Consider the following 26,331-nt stretch of genomic DNA (forward strand, 5'->3'; position numbering starts at 1 on the left):
GTGACTAATGTAATAACAGCAACAATAATACTCCTTGCATTTGATCACGTCTTCTTGACGTCTCAAAGTGCTTCAAAAGCAGAGCTAAAAGTGAAGATTGATACCGTTAGATTTGCATGGAGAGGTTGAGAGTGAATATCCTTGCACTCTTGAGCCGCAAAGAAAAAACATGCACACGTAGAGAAAGCTTTGCTGCAGGAGGTATGCAGCGATGCTGAAATGCTCTTGAGTTGCCGAGCTGTCGAATTTTCCCGGTGGGAACTTGTCAGCATTCATCACTGTGTTACTTGCGAGGGTGACAAAGGAACAGCTTGGAGCATTCTCAATCGTGTGGGGCGACGTTTGCCAGTTAAATAGAATAACAATCCTTGCATTTGATTATAGCGCCTTATCATGTCTCGAAGAAGAGCTTCACAGGGATGTACCGTAAAGGGAATTGACTGTATATCTTGTGGGCGAAACGCGGCAGCCGACTGCGCACAGCAAGCGTCCCACGAACCGCCGTGGGATTGAAGTGACCAAATTATTCATTGTTATTTTTTTCTGGAGGAATTATTACCCCCGGAAAAGCGATCCGCCAATCGACGTAACAACTGGGTGGCTATTTACTGCTCGATACACAGTGGCGTGTGGAGTAACGAAACTCGCCCAAGGTTTCGCCCCGACGGGAATCGAACCCGGGTCCTCTCGCTTGTGGGGCGAGCGCTCTCACTACAGGACTCCACTTTTTTTAATATATAAACTCATTGAATAAAGCGGTGTTTATTATTAGAATTCACCCAATGATGGACATCCAAAGGGGGCAACTTGCCACAACTGGGGGCAGTGGACCTCTCCAGCCTGCTGGTGGCAGCAGTTGCTTCGGGAGGGGTGACGAGAGCGGCGACGGGGCGCCTGGTGCCATCCTGAGGTTCCCAGCTGCTCGTTGGTCGGGAGCCGCGCGAGGTTCCCTGGGAGTTGTAGTCTTTCGTCGCCGCCGCCCGTATCCCGCGGGCGCGAGGGCCGAGATGGCGAAGACTGCAGATCCCAGGGTACGCCGCGCGGGCGCTTGCTGCGTTTCCCCCCCCCACCACCGCCGCGCGCTTGTCTACGTGTTGTCATTTGAGCTCGAGCGGGCGGCGTTTGGCAGTTGGGACCAGCGACGGACGGACGGTCGGTCTCTCGCGCTCCCTCCCTGTCTCTCTCTCTCTCTCACACACACACACACGCAGGCGGACGCCTCAGCGAGCGGCCAGGATGTGGCTGAGACCCGAGGAGGTGTTGCTGAAGAACGCCCTGAAGCTGTGGCTGACCGAGAAGACCAACAACTACTTCATCCTGCAGCGTCGCCGAGGTTACGGCGAAGGTGGCGGCGGACTGACCGGTAAAAAAAACACGCACACAATAGAGGGGGAGGGTGGGGGGGGGGGGAAGTTACCGAGAGAGAGAGAGAGAGAGAGGCCCGGGTATAAGGAAGGCAGAGACCCCCCCCCCCCCACGCACACACACCCTCAGCTTCTCCTCTCATCGGAGGCGACACATCATCATAATAATCCTTACATTCCAGGCGTCTCAAAGCGCTTCAGGCGAATGTACTTACCGTACGGTGTAGTGACCGTGTTTTTGTCAGCACAGGAGAGAACAGCCTTCTCGCTGACTGACTGACTGACTGACTGACAGCCACCAGAGCAGAGCCTCCTTCACCCGGGGGGGGGGGGGGGGGGTAACTGCACAGTGTTGTGCTTCACACAAACTCGTTATATATATATATAGATAGATACTTTCTTCCTCCTCCCCCTCTCTCTCTCTCTCTTCTCCCCGCCCCCCTCTCTCTCTTCTCCCCCCTCTCTCTTCTCCCCCCTCCTCTCTCTCTTCTCCCCCCTCTCTCTTCTCCCCCTCCTCTCTCTCTTCTCCCCCCTCCTCTCTTCCGCCCCCTCCTCTCTCTCTTCTCCCCCCTCTTCTCTTTCCCCTCCCTCTCTCTCTCTCTCCCCCCCTCTTCCTCTCTCTCTTTCTCTCCCTCCTCTCTCTCCCTCTCTCTCTCTCTCCCCTCCTTTCCTCTCTCTCTATTCCCCTGGATGTCGTTGTAACAGAATAGAATCATTGTCAGCAACTTTTCCAAGTTATGACTTGAAACTTCTGTCTTGTAAATTTCTTTACCCCCACCTTCCCCTTCCCCCTCCTCTATCGTCCGCTAACCCTTTTTTGTCACGTAAAATAAACGCACCACACACACAGAAACACAACCAAAAGTGATCATGTTATGCACGTTTGCGCCAAGTATTTCCTGACTTGCGCTTCAGTTCTGACATGTAGTTTGAAGTGAGTGGGATGTTTATCTGAACGCACAGACATCACAACAACAACTTCAGGTCATTGCCCTGTTGTTCCTCCCCCCCCCATCAAAACATCCAGATTTAACAAATCGCCCAACTCTCGCTCGCTATTGAAAAACAGGGGGACCGAGTGAGTGGATTAGCTGCGAGAGCTAATTCACCTCTGGGACTGGGACTGTGGTGGGTTCCTGCCCAGATCGATAGGATGAGAATCTCGGCTGTCTGTGAGATTCCTATTGCGGTCGTAAACCAGTTGCTTTAGGCCATAAGAGGAGTTCCATCGTTCAAAACAACCAGCAGCGCCTGTCAAATGAGATCACAAAGGGCTGACACAATGGGAAACTCACAGGGGTGCCCGTAGGGTTCCTCCCTTTGAGGTTAAAACGCATTGAAATAATCCAGTTTTTTTGTTGGTTTTCACTTTTACCCACTGGTTTGACTTTTTGTGAAGGGGGAAGGGAGACGTTTTTGTTTCTAGCTTCTGTATGTTTCTGTAATTATTTTTCTGGAGTATTCAGAATTTGGCAAAATAATACATTCATTTCTGAGGTACTTTAAATTATTCATCACCATTCTTTGTGCAGTTGATAGATATTACAGTTGAAAATAAAGGATTCAGGGTGTCCTAATGAAAGAGCATATTAAAGGGGAGCGGGGAACTTTCTGTTCAAACTGTTTACCTTAACTAGCAGAAATGTTAATGCAAACATGTTGTAGGTTTAACGTAAAGGATTATTATATTTACCAAATCTTTGGAACTACCTATCTCAGCTGCTTTAGTTAATTACTCAGAAGGTGAGGAATCAAAGTTCATTTTCAAACTTAGCCCCCCCCAATAAAAATGCTGATACTCTTAGCTAGGATTTAGTGCTCCGAGCTGCTACCCCATGTAGAGGGTTCTTTATAAATGCAAGTTATTTTTTTTCTTTCTAGTGGAGTTAAGATGACTGCTGTTTCTATTATTTCTATAACTATATTGTTTATGACTTCCTTCATTTATGGAAATTAATGTTTCTGTGATCTTTAACTAAAGTACTGGATGTATCTTCAATTTCTTGCTTTGTCACAATTGATGTTGTGCCATCAAAGGGTATTGTTCTATGAATAAAGAAAAACTTTGCATAAATTGTGTTTATCGTTCAATTAGGCCTTCTTGTTGGAACAATTGATGCAGTGTTTGATTCAACTTCCAAGGTAGCTCCTTATCGAATTCTGCATCAGACACCAGATTCCCAAGTATATTGGCCCATCGCTTGTGGTAAGTTACTGTGTACATCTATTAAGTAGGCTCATTGTTTGCTATTTTATTGGTGAAGTGCTGGTGGGTGGAAATTATTTTTAAAAATTGCCGTACAAACTGATTAAGAAACCAAAATATAATGTAAAATTCTAGCTTCCTTTGAGAATCTCATTTAAAAAATGCATGGTTTAAATATTTAGTGCCAACTATTTTGTCTGTCAATTTTGCTGCTAATGGAAAGCTTTGTAAACCGAAGGATTATTTGTTCTAAGAGATTGGAAAATATTGGAACTGTCTTGTGAGTATAATTAAGTCTCGAGTTAATATTTCAGTGTTTTATAAAGTAGTGAGTTTGGTTAAAATAGTTTCAGCGATCACTGAGATGAAGATTTGGGGTTTTTATTAATATTTGCTTCATTAAAACTATCTGCAATTTGTTCATGAATAGATATTGTGTTAAGCCCCTAATTCCTAAACTAGAGTCATCTTTTGAGTTGCTTCAGAGCTCATAATTCATTTGTTAAACTATCGAATGCCATTATTTTCATCTTGGAATGAATCCAATTCAAAGTCTCATTACTTTAAGTAGGAATCAGTTATTTGAATGCGCCACCAAAATTTGTTTCGCTTTAAGATGAAACATCAATGGATACCCAATTGTACATTGGATTCCATATAGTATGAAGAAATATAGGTTGGGCAATTTGGATAATCAGTGTTACTATCTAGTGCATTAAGTCTTGAATGTTTACATTGCTGAATTATTGTTTATCTGTCTTTTCATAACGCCATAAGTTCTGATCCATTTCATTTTTGGCTTTATAAGTATATACTAGATAGATCCACTGTTTGCTCATCTAATATTCTGGGCATCACATCCTGTTCAAAGTTCAATATTTGTGCACATTTCATAGATGCAGCCTGGATTCTGCCGAATATCAGATTTTCTATTTGTCATGCACCACCTCTGCTGAGTTTGTTGGAGAGTTCCCACTATTCACAGGATCTGGTAGATTTCCAGACAGCATCATGATAGCATCATTCCAGTCATTTCTAATAGTAATCCTTGCATTTTATACCTTAAAACACCTCACAGGATTTACTTTGAAGTGTACTGACTGTTTTACAAAACAACTGTTCAGATCAAACTGACTAGAGCACTGTTTTCAGACAACACAAAATCATTATTTTTCCCTCTATGACTGCCTCATCAAATAATAAAGTTTTATCTGCCAAAACAATCCAAAATTTAGGCCCATTTAACATTTTTGTTGTCAAAAGCAAGAAGTGGATCTGATCAAAATCAATTATCAAAACAATTTTTTGGAAATGCTAAGACTTTAGAGTTGCACGAAGTGGGGAAACAGGTGCCTAACATCTCCACTCTATAATTTGAATACATGCTGAGGTGATGTTGTCCAGTCAGTGTGCTGAGTGTTCCTGGCTTGATGATTAAGTAGGATGGAAATGACCAGGTCTTTCACTTCTGATCATTGCACATGTTGTAAATGCAAAATGTGCATGGTCACTTATTAGAAGCTGGTTCCTATCAGAGACTTTTGAGAAAACTGACAAGAGCCTCGGACCTTGAGTTCTTACTAAGTATTTCCATTATTTAAATGTCACTGGCTCTATTGTCTGGAATGGATAAAGCTAGTGATGATACTTCAAATATTCCTAATAGCTAATTTGCTTTGTTTCTAAAACAGGGGCCAACAGTGAAGAAATAAATAAGCATTGGGAATGGCTGGAACAGAATGTGATGAAGATGCTCTCTGTCTTTGATACAAATGAAGATGTTACTAGCTTTGTTCAGGGAAAAATCCGGGTAAGGGTATTACTGAAGAATTGAATTAGTTCTAAATTCCTAATCTTGTAGCTAACAGAGAACAAGTTTTCTCCAGTTTCCACAAATCAAAGTTTAACAGAACTTGAATAGAATTTTTTTTTTTTTTAAAAAGTTAAATAATTTGGGCAAAGGTAAATTGCAATTATAGGAACAAATAAAAATTGTGAATTAATCCACTAAGTTGGCTAGGTTTAATTATTAATGAAAACTGTGCTCCATTTCCCCAAATTTAACAAATTAAACTGCATCAATGGGCCATAATGCTTCCTCGAGCCACGTAATACTACCGCAGTTGACAAATAATCCTTCTAATTGTTGTAGCTTCTCTGGCTAATGGGATGTATAAAATAAAATGGTCCCAGCCAATGAGGTTCCCCTGTAAATTGATTGATTTGAGTTTATTTTCTTCACCAAATGTCATCCAGGTAATGACTTTACAGACAAAACACTGACAGGCAGAAAAATGTGTGTATTAAACACAATGAATTTTCAGCTCTTGTTTTATTACTTAAAACAGTTTCTGACCCTCTGCTATTTTACTAATCTATTTTACACAATTAGAAAGGACCAGATATTTGGGAGAAGTTGTACTGAGGAAGTCATTCAATTTCTTACAACTTATTGCTTGCTCTTAACAATTCAGGCTCAATGAGTGGTTAACCCTGCATTTGAACTTCTTATAAGGGACTGAATTTCAGATAATTATTCTGTGTAATCCAATTGTGGGAATAGATTTGGCTGTCTTCCTCCAATCTTTGGAATTTGTCTGTTCAATCCACAAACTAAACTAATTCATACCCACCACAAGAAATTGTTCTGTTAAACTTTGATTATAAGTAGGCTTTGCTTGTTTTTTGTTTTTCTCATTCCCTCCACCCTCATTATTTAAACATAGTTTTGCTAATTTTTAGACAATGCATCAGCACATTTCTATTCAAATAACGCTATGAGGCAGTATTTGTGTTGTGCTTTTAAATAGTATTGGAACAATTCCAATTAGCCTTGTCATGTATTTGAACTTTGCATGTGATATTTGTTTGAATTTAACCAGTAAAAGGCTGCTAGCAGAATATATAGTGGTTGTATGTATCTGCTGGTATTTTGAGTACTTCTGATTATCATGGATGTGCAAAATGCACTTGTCTGCAGTTATCATTTTCAATCTTTTTAGAATGTTAATGGGAGCAGAAAATGTCATTCTTTCATTCAGGTTACAAAGTACAATAACAAGAGGTTTTGTTGTATAATGTTACTCCCTTCCTTGAACAGAAGACACCTGAGTGGGTATTTGCAAAGCGTAAAGATTATGATTAAGTGAATTACAAGTTAGTAATTCAATCCTGGATCAAATCATGTTCTCAATCACAAGAACTGAGCTCTTGTGGCTTATGTTCATTAACTGAATCAGGACACTGGATTAGTGACATCTAATGTACTTAGAGGTGTCTATTATTCTTTTTCTTTCTGGTGTAATCAATTTTTCAGGTTCTGGATTTCTGTTTAAAGATCTCCACCAGACAAACATCAGTTGTGCAGCTAATGGTGTTAATAGTGAAGGGAACAAAATCTACTTATATTCAAAATGTCAATATGCACAGTAATTAATGAAGTGCCCGTGGATTGTTCTCCATAGATTTTTATGCTTGGACTTTTCTTTATGTTTTACAGACTGTTTTACCGTGAGGCTTTCATTTCTTCTCCAAGACTACTCAAATCTGTTTAGTGAACCTTGTGCTATATTTGCTTAAATGTAAATAAACAAGATCTTTTAGGTAATGTAAAGGAAATGTATTCTGTTAAAATAATTTGGTTACATTTAACTTTTTTATCTGTCCAAGGGTCTAATAGCAGAAGAATCTAAAATGACATCAATAAAGGAAGAAGATGACCCTGAGAAGTTTCGGGAAGCCTTGATGAAATTCGAGAAATGGTTTGGGCTACCGCAACAGGAAAAGCTGGTGACATACTACTCTTGTAGTTATTGGAGTGGCCGGGTGCCGTGCCAAGGATGGGTATATCTCAGTAACAACTTCCTCAGCTTCTATTCCTTCTTTTTAGGCAAAGAAGGTGAGGTAACTTGTGATTCTGGACCACACACACACACACCTGCAGGACTGAATTATTTACTCAAGGTTAATCTATAGCCCTTTTTAGTCTGAAAATCAGATTTGATTAGCACAGGTGCAGAAAATGTATCCAGTCCATATCATACTGTGTCTGTTGCTTGTTCTTCCTATGTAAACCAATGAAAAACAAACTCCCATGTGCATACGGCAAGCCATCTGCACACAGCTTAATGGTTTGGTGGTTTGGATGCTGATTCCGATGCCAAGTGCACAGCGTACATGTCTCAAGAACTTCCTCTGACTGTGCCTTCGACCACCCACATTTCCCCCCCCCTCCTCCCAACCTCCACCCTCCCTGATCCTGACCCCCTGCTCGGGTCCGAAACACTGATTGTCCAGCACCTTGGAACGTCCTCCCGACGTGAAAGGCGCTATACAAATGTAATTCTGTTGTTATTGTGAAACAAAATAAAAATCTACCCATATCTATTCATTTGTGAGTTCGGATTAACAACAAGAACATTGCTATAGTTATAGTTTATATACTCCGCCTCGCCCCCTCTTTAGCCTCCTTCAAGTCCCGCCTCAAAACCTCCTCTTCGACCATGCCATCAGTCACCCCCCTTCCCCTCCCTTCTCCCTCCCTGACCCCAGCTCGGGTCTGAAATGCTGTACCCAACGTGAAAGGCACCATGCAAATGTAATCTTGTTATTGTTGTTTTGATGAATGCTGCTCTGTAAACAATTGTTGGAGCGGAACCTGAGCCAAAAGTGATAACACAAGTTTCCAGAAAAAAATGCAATACAACAACAACAACTTGCATTTATACAGCATCCTTCACGCCAGACGGCATCTCGGAGCGCTTACAGTAGTACTCAGTAGTTTTCTGATGTTTGCTTTAACAGGGGAGCATTATGAAAAGGGCATGCTCTAATGATTTCTGACTCGCACAACAATGAATTCTTGTTAATGTTATGGAATAAGAAAAAGTTCAAAGGAAATCGATCTACGTCGCCGTGGAGCCACTGCTACACTTGTTCCTTGCTGTGTAATCCAATTATCTGCTGCTGTGTGATCGGTGTTCAATGCAATTTAGTCTGCTGGGCTTGACAATAACTGATAGTTATAATTTGCATTTGTTTTGTGTGTGCAATGTATTTGAATTTTTTCCATCCAATAAGTTACATTTATATAGCACTTTTCATACAGGGCATTTTGAAGGGCTTTGTGGGTGATGGGGTCAAACTCTGAGCAGGGCTCAGGAGTGTAGTAGCAGTCGTTTAAGACCTTAGAGCTATCTTTGAGAAAGTCATGATGGATCTTGGAATGCCTAATTGATGGAGGTAAAAGTACTCCATTGTATGCAAACTGGTAAATGTTTCCCACCCCTAATTATATAAATTTCATAGCTGCAACTTGTTAGAGTGTAGCTGTCATTGAATTGCAAAGAGCAGTTTTTGAATGTCCAGGTACTTTAATAATTATGTCAAGAAATATTCTATTAATTTTGTCTTGTTTACATTTATAGTTAAGTATATGATAGCCTGGGATGAAGTATCAAAACTTGAAAAGACTACAAGTGTCCTCTTGTCAGAGAGCATTCGAATTTGCAGTCACGGGGAAGACCATTATTTTTCAATGTTCATTCACTTAAATGAAACTTTCCAACTGATGGAACAGCTTGCAGATTATGCTGTAAAGAGATTATTTGACAAGGAAACATTTGAGGAAGATTCATCCCTCAAGGACCCTTTGCAAATAACTAAAAGGTAAATAATAGGTGCTTGTTTTGAGCTAGTCATGAAAGATTATTTTGGTTTATGAGTTTATCAAAGTTATTACAAAGTAATTTATGCTAGACTATCAGTAATGTAACATTGTTCCAAGAATACAGAAGTTTTAACGGGTTTTGTAATTAATGGCAGTCTAATCTATGAGGAACTGTTATTACCGTATACACAAGAAATGTGTTTAATGTACAATGTGCAGCATCATAATACACTCCTGTAATTGTGGGAGTTATCACTGATGTTGCAAAGCACATCAGCTGCATAAACGTGAGTGAATTTTTCTGATAGTGTGTGTAAAAATGACATCACAATTTAAGTAAGCTACACAAAAAGTAATTTCTTCCTCATTTGTTCAGCCTCCATGTACAAATAGGGACTGGCTCCTATCGGATGGGGTGGGAGAAGCACTCGGGGGCCAATGTCCCACTAAAACTCTGGTCCCACTCCCCTCCCAACCAAAGTTATGCTCATTCAGAACTTTATTCTGAGTAGATCTTGAGTTTTACCACTATGAGTCAATTGGGTTTTCGAGTAAAGGAAGAACTTTAGTAGCTTATAGCGCTGTTGTGATCCCAGGTTCACTTTACTTTGTTTGATTCAAGGGCACACCAACTTTGTGGATTTATTTTGAGATTTAATTGTTGGTTCAACCAAATTCTAAAATGGGTTCAGAGTGTCACGAATCTCGTGCATTGTTAAGGTAATGTTATTTTTGAGAGACCTTCAACCCCTGGTACAAAACTTCGACAAACCTCACCTCTTTCTAACCTGATATGGCTTGGAATTATGGCAGTCTTTAAAAAGAAAAAAGGTTGTGCTTGTTTTTTTTAAAAAAAGCCTTTATACCTTTTGTAACGTTTTAGACCTTGGTGGATCATATACTTCACACTTTACTTCCATGCTGTGATTATTGTTGATTTTATTACTAATTGATTAATCTTGTGCACTGAAATTATACTGAAAAATTTCAACGCTCTTGGTAGACGTGAAAGGAACCTGACCTAGTGCTTTTCAGGATGAAGTACTGAGGATCTAAACCAAATGAGACTGCAAGTCAGCAGTGGTGCATGGAAGTGTGAAAGTGTAAAGGGTCGGCATGCCTGAAACTCATTCTCTCTGTCCCCTTGTGGGATGGAGGATATTCCTCTTTGCATGTGAAGGCTAAATTTCTTTCAGAAAACAAGGAAGATAATTGAAGTAAGCTACCATTTTGCTTTTACGAATTATATCGTGATGAGCTATAATTTTATGACTAAAATTCTTCCTATAAAGCACGGATTACTTGTGTTTGTAGAGTACTGGTACATTGAAAACTCAGTTTGGGACATATATTATGTGAATTTAACAAATGCAAATATGTTTGTGGCATTTGGATTGGGAAGTAATTTCCTCTCTTTGAATATTACTGTGTGTTTTTTTTAAGAGGTTTGGAGAACCGAGCCAGGAACGAATATTTCAGAACAATGTTTAGGCTTTCTAAGGATGAAAGTTTGAACTACATAACTGACTGTTTTCTCTGGATCCCCTTTTGCCACGTCCACACATTTGGAAAAATGTTCCTTGCAGATAATTACATATGCTTTAATAGCCAGGATGGAAGTCAGTGCAATGTAATCATTCCATTGCGGGAGGTAATTTTTAATAAACTGAATTATTTTATGTTATATCCCGTGTTCAGGGGGGATGGAAACTTCAGCCAGTGTGAGGCTAATCTGCATTGATAAGAGGTGGGGGAACCATGCATTACATTTAGGACAAGGAATTTGTTACCCATTAATTTTCATAATGCATATTCTTTGGCATTTGATTTTGGGGAGCTACCAAATGAGCTGAAAAGAAATAACATTCAGAATACTTGGATGTACTGCTTGTATGTTCCATATAGTGACATTGTATATAAGGGTGGCTTATTCCCTCAAGGGAATGATGTAGTGGAGAAGAGGATATAAATCATTACCGCTGTACCCTGAAATGAGTGTCAGTGGGATGCAAATTCTTGCTTCAAAATTGTTCTCACACTAATTCTGATTCAATGCTAAATGGGGAACCTCTTCTGTTCAGTACAAAATGTAGAGAGCAGAATTTCTAGTAAATGGATATTTTAATAATTATCATGCTCATTATTATGCACAAATTGACATTTATGCATAATGTTCCATAAAAATAAATCTAACTTATTACTAGTGCAGTAAACTTATTTTCATTGTTCTGTTGACTTTAACCAGAATCTTAAGCAATCTTACAGAATCTGTTCTGAAATAATTCTGATATTGATACAAGTTCTCTGGCAGGTCACAGCTATGGAGAAGCCTCAGAACTCGAGTAAAAGCATCACCTTCAGTACCAGGAGCAAAATAACTTTCCGTTTTACTGAAATTAAGGACTGTGATAACATAGAAAAGATACTGGGAAGGAAACTAAAATGTGGAATGAGTAATCTGCATCAGAAGCCATCGAGTGAAGAGGTAAGTGTGATTAACTCTTCTTATTTCCTTGTGGAATGATGGTGTGATTCTATGTGATGTCAGTCCGATTTTTTTTGTATATGAAGCACAAAATAAGAAGTGTTTTACAGCTATCAAACCTGTTTCTTCGACAGGCTAGTTGCGAACTGCTCCATACCAGATTGCACCTAGCCCATGGTGTGCTTCTTTATATTGACAGGCTTATCCAGATAGTAGCCACATTGGACAAAATGATCCTTCGTTTTCAGACGGTCAACAGAATTCACCGTTTAAGGAAAGCAATAAAACTGTGAACACAGAAGCACTAATGACTGCTTTTCATCCACAAGATGCAGAAAATCTGAATTCTAAAATGGTAAATACTTTTGATGTTTTTTGCTTTGCTTCTACTTGCTCTAATTTTAGTACTGTACCGATACTATTCCACCCCTCCTTTCAGTGTTGCCCTGTGACAATAACAACTTGCGTATATATCGCGGCCCTCACGTAGGGTAGTGTCAGCTGACAAAGGCTAGCTGTGGAGCATCCTGCAACAGCCCTGGTCTATATGTTTTACTGTTGTATCTTGTAGTGCATTTGGTCATTCAACTTTTGAAAGGTTTTTGAACAGAATTTTGGGTTAATAATAGAATTCATTTGATTTAGTAATATCCTTTTATGCTTCTTCCACCTGCTTTTCAAACTCCATTCAAATCTTCAACTTTATTTCAAGTGCAAAGAATTTGAGGATAAACTGTATTTGATCTCGAGCACCTCTTTATCAATTATTTAGGATAGTGCAGTTTGCCAAATATCAAATTAGATTTCAAAGCTGCTTATTTGAAAGCTTATTCTCTCATCTATATGATGAATGTTATGCCTTTTGAAATTGTGCCAAAAATAATTTTGAGTTATGGTCACTGCTAGCAATTATTGTAACAATTGTTTGAATGTGATAAAACCTCTTAGTGGCTGAGCATTGTGTAATAGCTCAGGGCATTGGCATTTTAAGGATATTTTTTCTTTACAGGTTTTGCACTGCATGCTATTTTTCAAAATTATAATTCCCCTTTTGGGGATTTTATTTTCATGGCCTTTGTGAACTGTAACATTTCCTAGATGCCTTGATGGCTCAATGCAGTCATAAATCACATGGTATAGATTTGCAGCTTTTGCTACTGCAGAAACTGGTTTTCACTAAAACACATGAGTTATATTGGCTTCATTGTGATTTCATCTGCAAAGTTTGAAGAAAGTGGGTAGGAAATAACTAACTCTGTAAGGAGTTTCTCCTGGTGACCTGGGCAACAATCCCCCAAATAAAATTGCTCATTTACTTCATGCCTATTTGTGCACTAATTGGTTATTGGGTTTGCCAAAATAATAGTCAAATTTACAATATATCCTTTGAAGCATTTTGAAACATTCCCCGATGTGAAAGGCACTACATTAAAAGTAAGTTATTATTATCATCATCCATAATATCTCTTGGGGAAAGGCTTCTGCATAGCTGCTTCCTAATTCACTAAAGTTAATGAATTTTTAATAACGCACAGAATATTCAATCCTGGCCACTTTCGTTCACAATTATCAATCCAGCATCAATGATAAAGAAATCATCTCCTACTATACTTCTAATAGCTGTTTGTAACAGATTTTAGTTTAAATGGTTTAATAGACCAAGTTGTTCATTTGATATGCTCTAGAGTTCCTTCTCTGTAACCTTCAGGGATTCCAGTTTAGTGGTTTTGAGGTTGCATTGGTTACAGGAATGCAGATGACTTTGCAAAAATATTGGCTAATTTTAGCATGTTCAAGCTTCCTGCTACAGGAAAGGGAGAATATCAGATGAACAATCCGATTTGCTCCAGATTGACTTTGCAGTTTGTTCAAAATAGGCCATCTTGAATAATGGAAAAGGGGTGTGTTCCCTTCAGAATAAATGGTGTAAAATAAGTACTACTACAAAGTAATTTTCAAACCCATGATTGGGAAATATTTGGAGCATTGGTGATGCCACCTATCCAGTAGCATTATTTCCAGCTCTTACTGTGCTGTGTAACCTTGAATATAATGTATTTTAGGACAGTTGTAATAATCGATATTAAATTTGAGCAAGACAAAGCTAAACCACTGTTAGCTCCACCACTAGAGGCTGCTTTTCATCACAGGCTATTGCCAAATTATGCATGTGTATTTAGATTGTTCATTTATATGGAGAAAAATAAATATTTCTTCCTTCATTAAACTTCATTTGCCAATATAAATGTGTACTGGGCTGCCTCATTTGGGAATGTTTATTCTGAGGGTACTGTCTTCTTTGTGACTTGTAGTTGAAGGAAAAAATGAAAGTACAATTGTGGAACATTCATTTTGTGGAATATGGTCGTGGAGTTTGCATGTTTCGAACCAAAAAGACTCGGGACATTGTTGTGAGAGGAATTCCAGAATCCCTAAGAGGGGAGCTTTGGCTGCTATTTTCAGGTGTGTGCTACAAACCAGTTGTGTATTAAGAAACATCATTGAAGTTTTAGGACTTTGTAGAAATGTTCCAAGTGGATTTTTTTTTCCCTACTTCATTTTTTTTTGTTCAAAATTCAGCACTTACGGAAATAAAATTATCTGCTGCAGATTCTGAACCCTAGGCTTTTGTGTTTGGAGGAAACCAACCTTGAAATGACTTGAATGGCAAACAATTAATGCATTGCTTTCCTGACAAAGCTGTATTATGTTGCAATTTGCATTTCTCTGTGACTCCGAACAGCTGGAAAAGAATGTTAAGCAAACTAGAATGAATGTACACTTACATTTCATTTGGAAACGAAGCTGATCTATTTAAACTATAAATTATATTGTGCAACTACATAGAACAGATCTGCTTTTGCATATGTCTGTGTGAACAAGTAAACATCTATAAAGGTTACCCATACATCAAAGAAACATTGCTGTACTTTTCTGTGACGTTAACGTTTCTGTTTAACCACAGGTGCAAATAACGATATGGCTGCTCACCCTGGTTATTACACTGAGCTCGTGGCAAAATCCATGGATACATTTTCTTTGGCCACTGATGAGATTGAACGTGACCTTCATCGCTCATTGCCTGAACATCCGGCATTCCAAAGTGATACAGGCATTTCTGCACTGCGGAGAGTGCTCACAGCCTATGCTTACAGGAATCCTAAAATAGGCTACTGTCAGGTCAGCATTGTGTCCCGTCCTCACAGTTTAGTAGTGCTTTATTTTTAATGCTTAAGGAAATGATTTACAAGGAAGGCATTTAAGTTGATTTTAATACTGAAGTAAAAATGAAGTATCAACAGCTCGATTCTGTAATGGGAGGACCAAGAGTGAGTATTTTAGAGGACTGAGATAAAATGGGTCGAAGGGCCTTCTTCATTTGAACGTATCTTGTTATTTAATAACTAAAGTGTCTTGAAAGACCTATTTTACATAGATTCAATTTTTTTTGCAGGTTTTATATATGACATTTTGATAATTGTAATCAATGCAATGTGTCACTGAATAACATTAGCCTTTACTATCCTAGGCAATGAATATTTTGACATCTGTTCTGCTGCTATATGCTAAGGAAGAAGAGGCTTTCTGGTTGCTCGTGTCTGTGTGTGAGAGAATGCTCCCAGATTACTTCAATCAGCGAATAATTGGTAAATCTTTTGACAGTAAATATGTAATCTTCATGAGGAATATATTTATTTGTTGCAATCAGGTGCGCAAACAATATGATTTGTTCTCCACTTGCACTTATTCTGTTTAATTTTGTTTCAAAGTAAATTGGGCTCCACTCAGACCTTTCTCCATAATGGATGCCAGAATCCATGAGGTACCAAAAGTATTCCTCACAGTTTTCAAAAGTACTGTATTATTGCACAGTGCAACAGTATATATATATTAAAACATTGCAGAAGTGTGTTGGGTACTGCTGGATGGGTGAAGAATAGTTCTCTGTGTACATACTTTAAAATGAGAAACTTTTCTGCCCCGTTCCTTTTCTTCTCTCTCTTTCCCCCTCCCACTTCACAGAACTGAAAAACACTTCAAAACCTAACTGAATGAACACATGCTTGACCAGCAGTTTTCATTAAATATCAAAGTGTGCATTTTAATTGTATTCAGAATTCCTTAATGTGTAATTGCCCAAAGGTAAGAACTGTAAGTCACGGAGCCTGATGTCATTCACTTGATTGTGCACATTTGAAATATAGAAAACAAAAAATGAAAATAACCTGTCAGCACATCAAACTTACCCATTCAGCTCCTCCCACATTCCTCAGTTGAACAAGAAGGCGGTTGAACCCTCTTCTATAGTTCTGTCTAGTTTTAATCTCAAAGATAACTTGCATGTGCTGAATCACACAGCACAGAAAACATGGAACAAAAATAACTTGCTGAGAAATATTAACAGATGGGTGGTTTCTCAATCTGACTATTTGGAATATAATTTTGCAACAGTTCTAGATTTCAGGATAAGTGTAAGAGTTTGTGTACACAAGGTTCTACTGCATTTTTATGAAAGCAGTGTTTCAGTGAATTCAAAGGTGGTTAATGGACCAAAAATGACTTGTTTTTAAGGATCTGTCAAATTACTGCATTACTGCATTGCCCTTGTGAGAAATCCTTAACTAAAATTAAATTTCCTTCAAACGCTGGTTGAATTTGCTATGAAATGAAGTATTCCCCTGACAATTCTTGCTAATAATCAAGTTGTGTTTTTGAGTGAAAGTTGACTTCCATTACCAAGAGGTTGAATAACAATTTAAATCCTAACTAAATGATTTAAAGTAATCTCATTTACATGTTTGCAATTCAGTTGGATTCAGAAGATTTGTAGTAACTGCTTGACAGTAGATAATTCAAGGCTTGCTGGTTAATTATTCCTCAAGTTAAGCTTTGATATTGTTTCTGTTTTTTTAATGCTCCATTGAATAACTTAATTTTGTTTAATCACACTAATAATCATGAAACAAAGAATGTGCTTGGGATAAGAATTGGAACATTTTCGATTTTGAATTTGCATTTTGTGCGTGTGTTCTCTATTCCTGGATTGTACCTAGCTAAAGCGTTCTTTTACTATTTTAACAGGTGCTTTGGTGGATCAGGCAGTTTTTGAAGAGCTTATCAGAGATCAGCTTCCCCAGTTGACTGATCACATGACAGACATGACCTTTTTTTCATCGGTTTCCCTATCGTGGTTTCTCACTGTGTTTATTTCTGTGATGCCCATTGAGAGTGCGGTGAACGTGGTTGACTGTTTCTTCTATGATGGCATAAAGGCTGTCTTGCAACTTGGCCTCGTGGTTTTAGACTATAACATGGACAAGCTGCTTCTCTGCAAAGATGATGCGGAAGCGGTGACCATTTTAAACAAGTAAGGATTTTGAGTTTCATTATTTTATTATTCTGGATATCATGCAGTTGTTTGAATTTTTGTTGGTGTAGACATCTACTTTAGGAAAAGGGAACTGGACAGGTATTTGAAAAGGAAAAAAGTGTGACTAATTGGATAGCTGTTTCAAAGAGCCGGCACATGCACAATGAGTCCAATGGCCTTCTGCGTTGTATGATTCTAGTGTTGTAAATTGTAAATCAAGAGATTTTGGTGTCAATCATTTTTCTCATCTATTGAGTATATTAAGTACGACAGTTTAATTCTTCAAATGTTATTCTGTTGTTTTATAATCCCCAAAATGATATTGCTGAAACAAATCCTCTTGAGTCATTAAAGATTTGAACCTGAGTTTTCTTCACCTCCCTCCCCTGAAACTATTTCTGAAAATTTCAGAAAATATTTCCACTTGTTTGCTTTCATAACCATTGAAGCATCAGTGCGGTAGGATAGTGCCCTGCAATAACAGTGTGTGCAATCCCAGAGATTGTTTTCCCTAAATTGTTAGTTTCCAATGATGGTCGGGAAGGTACTGAACAAAGGCTGGATTTTTCCTCATGATGCAGAAAAGATCAGAAGCAGCCTCTTCACTGGTCCACTGTCGCCATCTGTAGGTTGTTTATAAAAGGCTTGAAAGACATTGCACCAGGAGATGTATCACCAGCAAAACCTGTACTGGGTCTTAGTATAAATCAGAAAAGTGTGCTAACAGATTTTCTTTAAAATATTTCAAAGGAGAGTACAGCACTATTTCAGGCTCACTACATGGGCTATTTCTAAATGGTTAATCACCTGAGTAAGCCAGAATTAAGGTATCTGTTGAAAGGTATTCAACTACTGGAAGTTCTCCATCAATTGTAAAATGTGTGACTACTCTAACAAGTTATAGTAACTTTGAGACGTCTCGAAGACGTGATAAGGCTCCGTATCAAGTGCAAAGATTATTATTAAATCTATCTGTGCAATTGTGTTATTCCATAGATTTCTTTTTAATTGTTAACACATTTTGATTAAAAAAGCTGTGCCCTTCTGTGTAACCCTGATATCTCATGGTCTAATGTTGAGTCCCCATTACGTTTAAGAAAAACATTTTCTGTAATATTTTCCATACTTTTAAAGCCTTACATTTCTTTTTAGATTTTTTGATAATGTTACTAACAAAGACAGCCCTTTACCACCAATGGCTCATCAACCCCCAATTGCCAGCGACAACCAGCATCCTCACCCAAAGGTGGACATAACTGAGCTCATCAGAGAATCCTACGAGGTTGGTCATGTATGCTGAGCTGTGGTCCTGTTGTGTAAATGCCTTGTCCCATCAGCCTGAAATGAAACCATTTTATAAGCTTGTGAAAAGTTGTTTTATTTTAACAAATTATTTTGTTTGAATATCGCTATTTGTGAATTTAAAATCAAATCTGAAAGAAACTCCATCTGGCCAAGGGAGAGGGAATGTGGTTTATTTGCAGCATTTCTACCCTTTCCACAGATGCTATCAGGTCTGGCTCAGTTGGTAACACTCTTGCCAATGAGTCAGAAGCTTGCACGTTTAAGCCTCGTATGAGGACTTTGAACTAATTCTTGGCACTAACACCCTTCTTGCAATGTGTTGCAAGGCTGGAGGTGCTGTTCTTTAGATGAGATGTTAAACATGAGGTTGTTTCTGCACGCTCATGTGGACCTTACAGATCCCACAACATTATTCTAAAAGAGAAGGAAATTTCTTCTGAAATTAATCCTTCAAATTAAATAAAATGGTCATTCACTTCATGGTTGGCTGTGGAACATTACTGTGTGCAGTGTGCAAATTGGCTGCAGCACTCACTTACAAAATACAGTCATTATACACTAGAATAAAATCTTGTGAAGCAGCCTTGTACACATCTATCAGTGATTTGTAATATAAATGACAAATATTGAAGTAATGGTGGTGTTTTGTCATGTAGAATTTCCCAGAAGCAACACAGCTGTTCACAAATTATCTTTGATCCTAATTTGAAATGGCTGCTCAAAGGTCATCGTAAAGATTATTTAGCACCCTGTAAATGCCAGAATAAAAATCCAAATTTAATTTTTCAGAAGTAAAACATTTTTCTAGAATATGTATGGTTTATAACTTGGTGTGTGAATGTAGAAGGGCAGTGCAGCTTTTCATGCTGAGTTTTCTTATTCTGGACTGGCAGAAATATGGCGACATTCGAACAGTGGAGGTTGAGAGTATGCGACGTAGGAACAGGCTCTATGTGATTCAGACTCTGGAAGACACTACAAAACAGAACGTGGTGAGTTATCTGTTGCTGTTTGATGGAAGCATGTGTGTGGGGATCATTAAATCATTCGCCACCCACTATTGGATACCAAACTCGAGATGTTTTTCAGCTTTGAACTTGTGTTTCAGAATGCTAATCCAAGAAGGTTTTAGAGACCGGTGATTTTTTTTCCCTAGCTCCGCTGTAACGCTTATCTGCCTACATTTATTTGTCAGCCAATGACAAGTGCATCTTTGTCATTCTGCTGACAACAAAAATGTTCTTTGTCTCTACCCACATGATTTAGACACATGTCACAAGATACTCAGTTATGGTCTGTATTTTAATGCTGTTTAATGCCATTGTAAATGTCTATTTTAGCTGCGAGTTGTGTCACAGGAAGTGAGGTTCAGCACAAAAGAACTGGAAGACCTCTTTGATCTGTTCAAGGTAAAAATTCATAAATTTCCATTTTCTTATGAATGTCGAAATGAATATTCAACAGTGATTTTAATCCTTCAAATGATTGCAAAATTAAATCCATTTAATGTATCTCCTCTTGCTAGACCAGATATTATCCGAAGTATTATCAGACTCTCCTTTAATGTTAAAATCCACTGTAGGAATGCAATATCTGATATCATTCCAGTCCAAAAGTTTCAATTTAATAGGAAAAAAAATCTTGTCATTCACCTAAGTAGGTTTTTCTACCGGGAGGCATCACTTGAGTCTAATATTGATGGGAGGTAACAAAATGTAGCTGATATGAAGTTGCAAAGAGCTTTATTTTCCTACCAAAAAGGTAAATGCCTCCAAATTCAATTTTTTTATTTTAATGTTTTTAAAGTGGGTCATTCAAACTTGCACAAAATCTCAGCACATGCAGCATTGAAATGGTAATTTTCTTTCTCTCTACAAGCCACATTGGAATATTACTCACATATGGCAGAGCAGCGGGAACTGACATTTAACAACATTTCAATGCACGCACAAGATCAGTCGGGTACAAAAGAGACTATTTTAATTAGGCAGAATATCTTTATCAGCTGCTCTTAAAGGAGGGTCTTTTAAAAATTAAAATAACTTGGTGGAGAGGAAGAAGGAAGGAAGAAAGCACTTCGAAGAATTCTTTAGTTTCAGTCATCCTTCAATCACTGTTAAACAAAAGAAAGCAGAAATGTCAGCAAAGTGGGCACCTGGAAGCTATTGCAGAATCTGCTAACGCTCAGCAATGATAGATGACACCTTCTGTCGAGCCATTTCCTCGAATTGGAAAATATAGAAATTGACTAATAAACAGCAGCTTAAGGATAACTGTAAAATTGAAGGCATACAGTCTATTCCAGATGTAACATGTAATTTTCAGTGTGCACATTTAATGGTCAGTAAATCTTGTGAAGCTCTTTTGAGATTTTGTTCCAACATCATTAGATGCTATACCAAATGCAAGGATTATTATCATGTTCTGTTCCTATATTTTGCCTGTGTTTAAATCATATTGACTAATTTTGGGGGAGATGGTGATAATTTTCTTTTAAAAAAAAATATTTTTAAAAGTGGCCACAGTCAAATACAACATTATTTTGGATTTCACGGTTCTAAGTGTCATTTGTGTAATTAAGAATATTCTAAGTGTGTTGCAGGCTTTTATGTACTTTTGTAAAAAGATCAAAGAATTGAGCAAATGTGAAACATAATTATTTGGATTCTAGTTCCTTCAAATGTGTTTGGTCTCAAGTTTTGTTCTACAAAAACTGCAGCAATTAGCAAATTTGATACAAGTGCCTAAACGCTTCTAACCATATATTCTTTTTCTTGTGTAGAAAGAACATTTCTTAAGTTGTTACTGGAAATCAAACAGTGTGACACTCAAGCACCATAAACCCAGCCTGCCGTATCTAGAGCAATACCAAATTGACCGCCAGCAGTATTGTGCATTGTTCAGGCTCCTGAGTCCGTGGTCATACTCTGCCAATGCAGATTCATTAGCAATGTGGAGCTTCCAACATCTGGTTGAAAATTCTTACCATCTCATCAATTTCAAAGAGTTTTCATGTCTTCTGGGTAAAACATTTTGATTTCAAGTCTGTGCTGCTTTTTTAAAAAATTATCTGATGTATAACATGAAAAGGCAATACCTGTGCTGAATGCTTTACAGCAGTTATTTTATGCGGATGTCCTCCAAGGGTTTGTTGCTAAGGAGTCAGAAAGGGCATCAGGACAGAGTTCCAGAGAACAGGGGCAGAAAGTTGTCACATCATAGAGGTTGTTTTATGAGAATTTTTCATAAAATGCAGCAACAAAGCCAAATTCATTTTTAATTCTGGTGTTCTGTGCTCAAGGTTTGATAAGCTAGCTACACAGCTTAGCAACAGGGAGAAGAGAGAATGTAGTTTACTAAATTAGAAAATGACTGGGGATGGAGCGTAAGCCTGAAATGAGATGTTGAATAGTGTTTACCATTTAACAAAAGTCAGAGGAGTTTGATCTACTGTTACCTAGCAGTCTGCAAAGGTGAAACCCACAAATCTGGTTGCTATGAAAATATACAGTAATTTAGTTATGCCAAAAGCTTTACGGTTCAGTTGTGGAATAGAAAGTCTCTTTATTTTGCTACAAAGCATTGTCCTTCCTGGTTTATTATGTTATTATGCATAACTAAAATGAAAAGCATCACTTGTAAAGGAGATTGATACAGAATTGAAACCAAACTTCCTCAATAACCTGCTGATGTTCTGATCTGGATAAATCGAGACAATGTGATGAAGAAGGCAGTTGACGTAATTTATATCCTGCATGTGTTGGCCTGAAAACTCGGGGAGTGCTGACGTTGTGAGTGAGATTGTACCCTGTGGATTCTGTTTTATACCATGTGTTGACTAAATAAATTAAATAAGATCTAAATTTTAAATGTGAGGGAGTCTAAATTGATGCATTGAGCAGTAGCTGTGGCGTTGATGTGACTTCATGGTCCTTCACATTTCCATCTGTTGTTCATTGTGACGTCTTGGGTGAATTCTTGGATATTATTATTATAATGTCTTTGATGTGATTTTAACATACACTTTTTAAACCGATCCGAAGAGTAGAGTCAAATGTTTATTGCTCTAATGCCCATTCAGGTACAAGGCAAACTGCTACGCAAGCCTTTTAGAAGTTTTGTTTTGGTGAAGGGTTAACACTAAATGAAAATAAGGACAGCACTTGCATAGAATTTTGTGAAATATCTTGGTAGTGAATTGTACCTGTTATCATTCGGAAGACTTTCTATGCAAATGACTGTTCCTTCTTGGAGGGTTTATTAATTCCACTCAACATTTAATTTGTTGCACTGATTTGAATGCACAAAGAATACCTTCACTTCAATGTTTTTGCATAAAATGGAAAGAACCACCTAATGTCTTCAGATATTCTGTGCTGTATTTTCTTTTTTTTTCAATCTTGAAGGATTTGGGGTGTTAATTTACTAATTTTGTACCTTTGGTTTGCAGATGTGATGTGCAATGGAAGTTTTACTGACAAACTGAAGCTACTTTTTAAAATGCATATTCTTCCAGGTAAATAAATTAAAAATGATGCATTTGGATATTGTGAAACTGAAGTTTAATACATTATTCACAGAATGGTGGGATTATTTATTAAATAGATCCAAGGTTCAGTATGTAGTTTTTGTGACCTGTTTAATAACTGCTTATTGACTTTTTGTTGGTCTTTGCTTACAGAAGTTACTGAAGATCAAAGTACAAATTCTGGAGCTTCAAAACACTCACAACTTGCTAGCACGGAAATGACACATGGTGATCAGTTCAAAGGTTTGTACTGATTTCTTCTTATAGTGTGTTAGTGGATGAACAACCGGATTTGATCCCTGTGTTTCTCTGGGGAAGCTACCAAATGGAGATCTCCTGTCCAAGCTGTTCTTTTAACTGAGTCAAAGTGTTGACAACTGAGAGAATCTTTGGAATACCTGGCCACAAGTGTTGTGTGACCTAGTTTAAATGTGTTGTCTCTTATCTTTTTGCAAGCTGGAATTAAAGTTGGAAATTTCATCTTCAAACAAAGAATTCTAACAGAAGTTTGTGACCCAAGTGTTTGTAAGTGCGAGTTGGCAGCTAAAAATTAAAACATTCGATTCAAGTCCCAAACAAGCCTTTGTAGTTGAGATTTGCAACCATCTGCTACTCAGTTGGAGAAAAATATACATTACAGTTCCTCGTGGGTAAACTAAAATTACATGAAGCAAGTTGATGTCCACCATTTTGTGAAGAACAGTAATGTAATAACTGGTGTGGGGAGTGGATGAGAGAAAAGATGCAAAAAAAACTTTACTGATACAATTTGTGTTCGCTCAGAATCCTATTTAGTGAACAAAAACCAATGGGATTTAATGGTCAAGGTGTTGGTTGTATGAGATTTGCTTTATTCTCTGTTCTTCCACTTTTAGTGTTATTACATTCTATTCCTATACAAGATCAAGCTACAAGTCCAGAAGGTGTGTAAACCTGAAAGGTTTTTACAAATTAGCTTTCAGGTAGCTTCTCATTTCAAATATTTCATAGAATTGCATTTGTATCTGCGTGTACGTGTGTGTATAAATAGATGTATATGGAAATCAATCCTTGTGCATCAAATGCGATTCATATATCAAGAGAACATACTCAGGACATTCAAGCTTCATGCACGCTTTATTGAATGAGGTTGCATGATTCTTATTATATTTTTAGTGGTTGTTTTCTCATTTGTTTGAATCAGGAGGAAGTGGCAAAGGGAAAGTTGATGTCCAGTCTTATTTGAAACAGTGGCAAGACGAGCTGCTGCGGAAAGAAGAAAATATTCGAGACTTGCCAAGGATACATCAGGTGAGAATATGAACGTAGACTCAGAGTGTACCAACCATGTTCTTTGGAATTGACACCATCCAATTGTGTTTCTTTTATAATGGGTCTGTTACAGATTGGTACATAGTTAAATGAACTGAAACTAATATTTAAAAGAGAATTTGATAAAATATTTCATAGAATTACACAGCACAGAAGGTGGCCATAGCCCTGCAAAATTGTCCTCCCCAAATAATTATCTATTTGATAAGAAAGAAATTTGATGAGAAAGAATGTAAGAAGAGTACGGGGAAAGCATTGGGAATTGAGTAGTGGTTCCAGTGAAGTTTATTAGTATTTTTATTCCAAAATAAAAAGCTAGTTCTTAAGACCTCAACAGTAGTTCTTAGCAGGGGCCATATGTAATAATGCTTATAGTATTTTTAAAGATTTTTCAAACTGACCAATTTAACTTTTTAACTCCTTAGACACAATTCATTCAGTTCTCTAAAACGTTATACAACCTGTTCCACGGAGATCCCAATGAGGAGGCACTCTATCGAGCTGTGGCAACAGTCACTGGTCTCTTATTGAGAATGGAAGAAGTAGGCAGAAGGCTGAACAACCCGAGCTCTCCCAGTAAAACTAAATCAGATAAAAACCAAGACCAGCAATGTGGTGACAACTTTCAGGAGAGCAGTGTGTTGCCAAAGGAGGAAGATACTCCCACAGAAGCTCAAAGCGAAACAGAATGGACCTTTGCCTTTGAACAGATATTGGCCTCTCTACTAAATGAACCAGTTTTGGTCGAGTTTTTTGAGAAACCTGTGGACACGAAGGTAAAAATAGAAAAAGCTAAAGCTGTTCAACTGAAAAGTAAAATTGGCCAACTCCCAATGTAAAGAGTAGCCTGTGGTCTTCTTTACAAGTTTATGCCAATATTTTTTTGATTGTACAATAAACTGAGTGCCAGCTGGAACCTTGGCGAGTGACGTGTAAAATGTGTAGTCTGATCTCAGTCAGCTTTTAGGTGAAATAATTCTTTGCTGCAAAACGATTGTTGTCATTCTTGCAATGAAGGTTGATTTGTTTTGGGGGGTAGCAGGAAGGTTCAACAATTTTGAATGCGGTGGTGAAAAAAATACTGACCCATGCAGAATAGAATGCCACCTATGTTACTGATTTTGAAGTGAGTTCTTCAGATGTCAGACCAGACAACCTTTCTCTGTAGTAGAATTTATCAAATGAGCATCTGTTACTTTGAACTAAGTGGGATGCCATTGCCATCCACTGGAGGGTGCTGTTGGAATGCTCTCCTTTTGCTATGAGATTAATGTAATATTTTTCTTGTATTTTGTAGTCTGAAGAATAGATTTATATGTACTAATGAAGTTTTTTCAATAGTACTGATTAAACCAAACCATATATAATTCAACAAAAGGGAATCTTAAAAAAAATGCATAATGTGCTTTTAAAGGGTGTGTAGATATTCTGTTCATATACTTCCAAATTGTTGTATTGTATTGATTTATTTCTGCTTCAAGGATATGTCCATGGCAATTAGTGTACCCAAGAATGGGAACTTGTATAAAAGGTACAGAATTCTTGATGCAAGATGTCAGTAACTGCACTACAAAACGTATATTGCTTAAAGTATAAAATGTACCTGCATTATCTTGAAACTTAATAATACAAAAATGTCCAAATTAACTATTTCAGCAATTAACTATTTCAGTAAATAGCATTAAAGTAAGATTGCTAAAAATATATATGGGTATATATAGTCAAGTTTCACAGGAAATGTTCATTTAGCAATCATGTATAGGAAATAACTAATATACAGCAGACTTGCACTTGAAATATTAATTAGAGTAAAGATATTTACAAATTTTGGCTGTAAATATTGAGTTGAAAGTTTCTTGTGCCAAACACTGAGGCACTTAGTGTGTTTTTTTTAAAAAAAAGTCAACTTGTGTGTGTCCTTCCTGTTGTTTATATTGCATTTTCTTCTATCTGATCTCTTCTTTCAGCCCCCATCTAAGACATCTTCAAAATAAATATTTTCAGTTCCAGTGCATACTTTTACAGCTTGTCATTGCTTCTTGTGAAAACAGGTTCGATTTTTAAATGTGTGATATATAAAACAAGTCCTAGAT

The 26,331-nt window shown here is 37.7% G+C and overlaps 1 protein-coding gene across 2 annotated transcripts; it reads left to right on the forward strand.

The window, feature by feature from the left end:
• The first annotated feature begins 1,116 nt into the window (after positions 1–1,116).
• tbc1d8b (TBC1 domain family member 8B) lies at positions 1,117–26,252 on the forward strand. 2 transcript variants are annotated; one of them, XM_042340633.1, is made up of 21 exons: positions 1,117–1,363; positions 3,460–3,570; positions 5,262–5,380; positions 7,240–7,468; positions 8,997–9,237; positions 10,682–10,889; positions 11,550–11,723; positions 11,923–12,078; positions 14,036–14,186; positions 14,689–14,903; positions 15,253–15,370; positions 16,806–17,091; positions 18,247–18,376; positions 19,293–19,391; positions 19,740–19,808; positions 21,182–21,422; positions 22,850–22,915; positions 23,081–23,170; positions 23,803–23,850; positions 24,111–24,217; positions 24,664–26,252. In XM_042340633.1, exons 1-21 carry the CDS (start codon positions 1,237–1,239, stop codon positions 25,075–25,077), a joined length of 3,399 nt encoding a protein of 1,132 aa, XP_042196567.1. In that variant the 5' UTR covers positions 1,117–1,236; the 3' UTR covers positions 25,078–26,252. The 2 variants fall into 2 exon arrangements, with proteins under 2 accessions (XP_042196567.1, XP_042196568.1); XM_042340634.1 differs by lacking the exon at positions 23,803–23,850.
• Positions 26,253–26,331: the final 79 nt, after the last annotated feature.

This window comes from Callorhinchus milii, unplaced genomic scaffold (genome assembly GCF_018977255.1).
Source record: "Callorhinchus milii isolate IMCB2004 unplaced genomic scaffold, IMCB_Cmil_1.0 Scaffold15, whole genome shotgun sequence".
NCBI classification, from domain to species: Eukaryota; Metazoa; Chordata; class Chondrichthyes; order Chimaeriformes; family Callorhinchidae; genus Callorhinchus; species Callorhinchus milii.

What these genes read in the sequence shown, in the direction of transcription:
- tbc1d8b (XM_042340633.1), top strand. Translation starts at nt 1,237, where the DNA reads ATGTGGCTGAGACCCGAGGAGGTGTTGCTGAAGAACGCCCTGAAGCTG. An exon ending in CTTCTTTTTAGGCAAAGAAG is followed by an intron (nt 7,469 to 8,996) that starts GTGAGGTAACTT and finishes TTACATTTATAG; the next exon opens with TTAAGTATATGATAGCCTGG. An exon ending in AGAGTTTTCATGTCTTCTGG is followed by an intron (nt 21,423 to 22,849) that starts GTAAAACATTTT and finishes TTTGGTTTGCAG; the next exon opens with ATGTGATGTGCAATGGAAGT.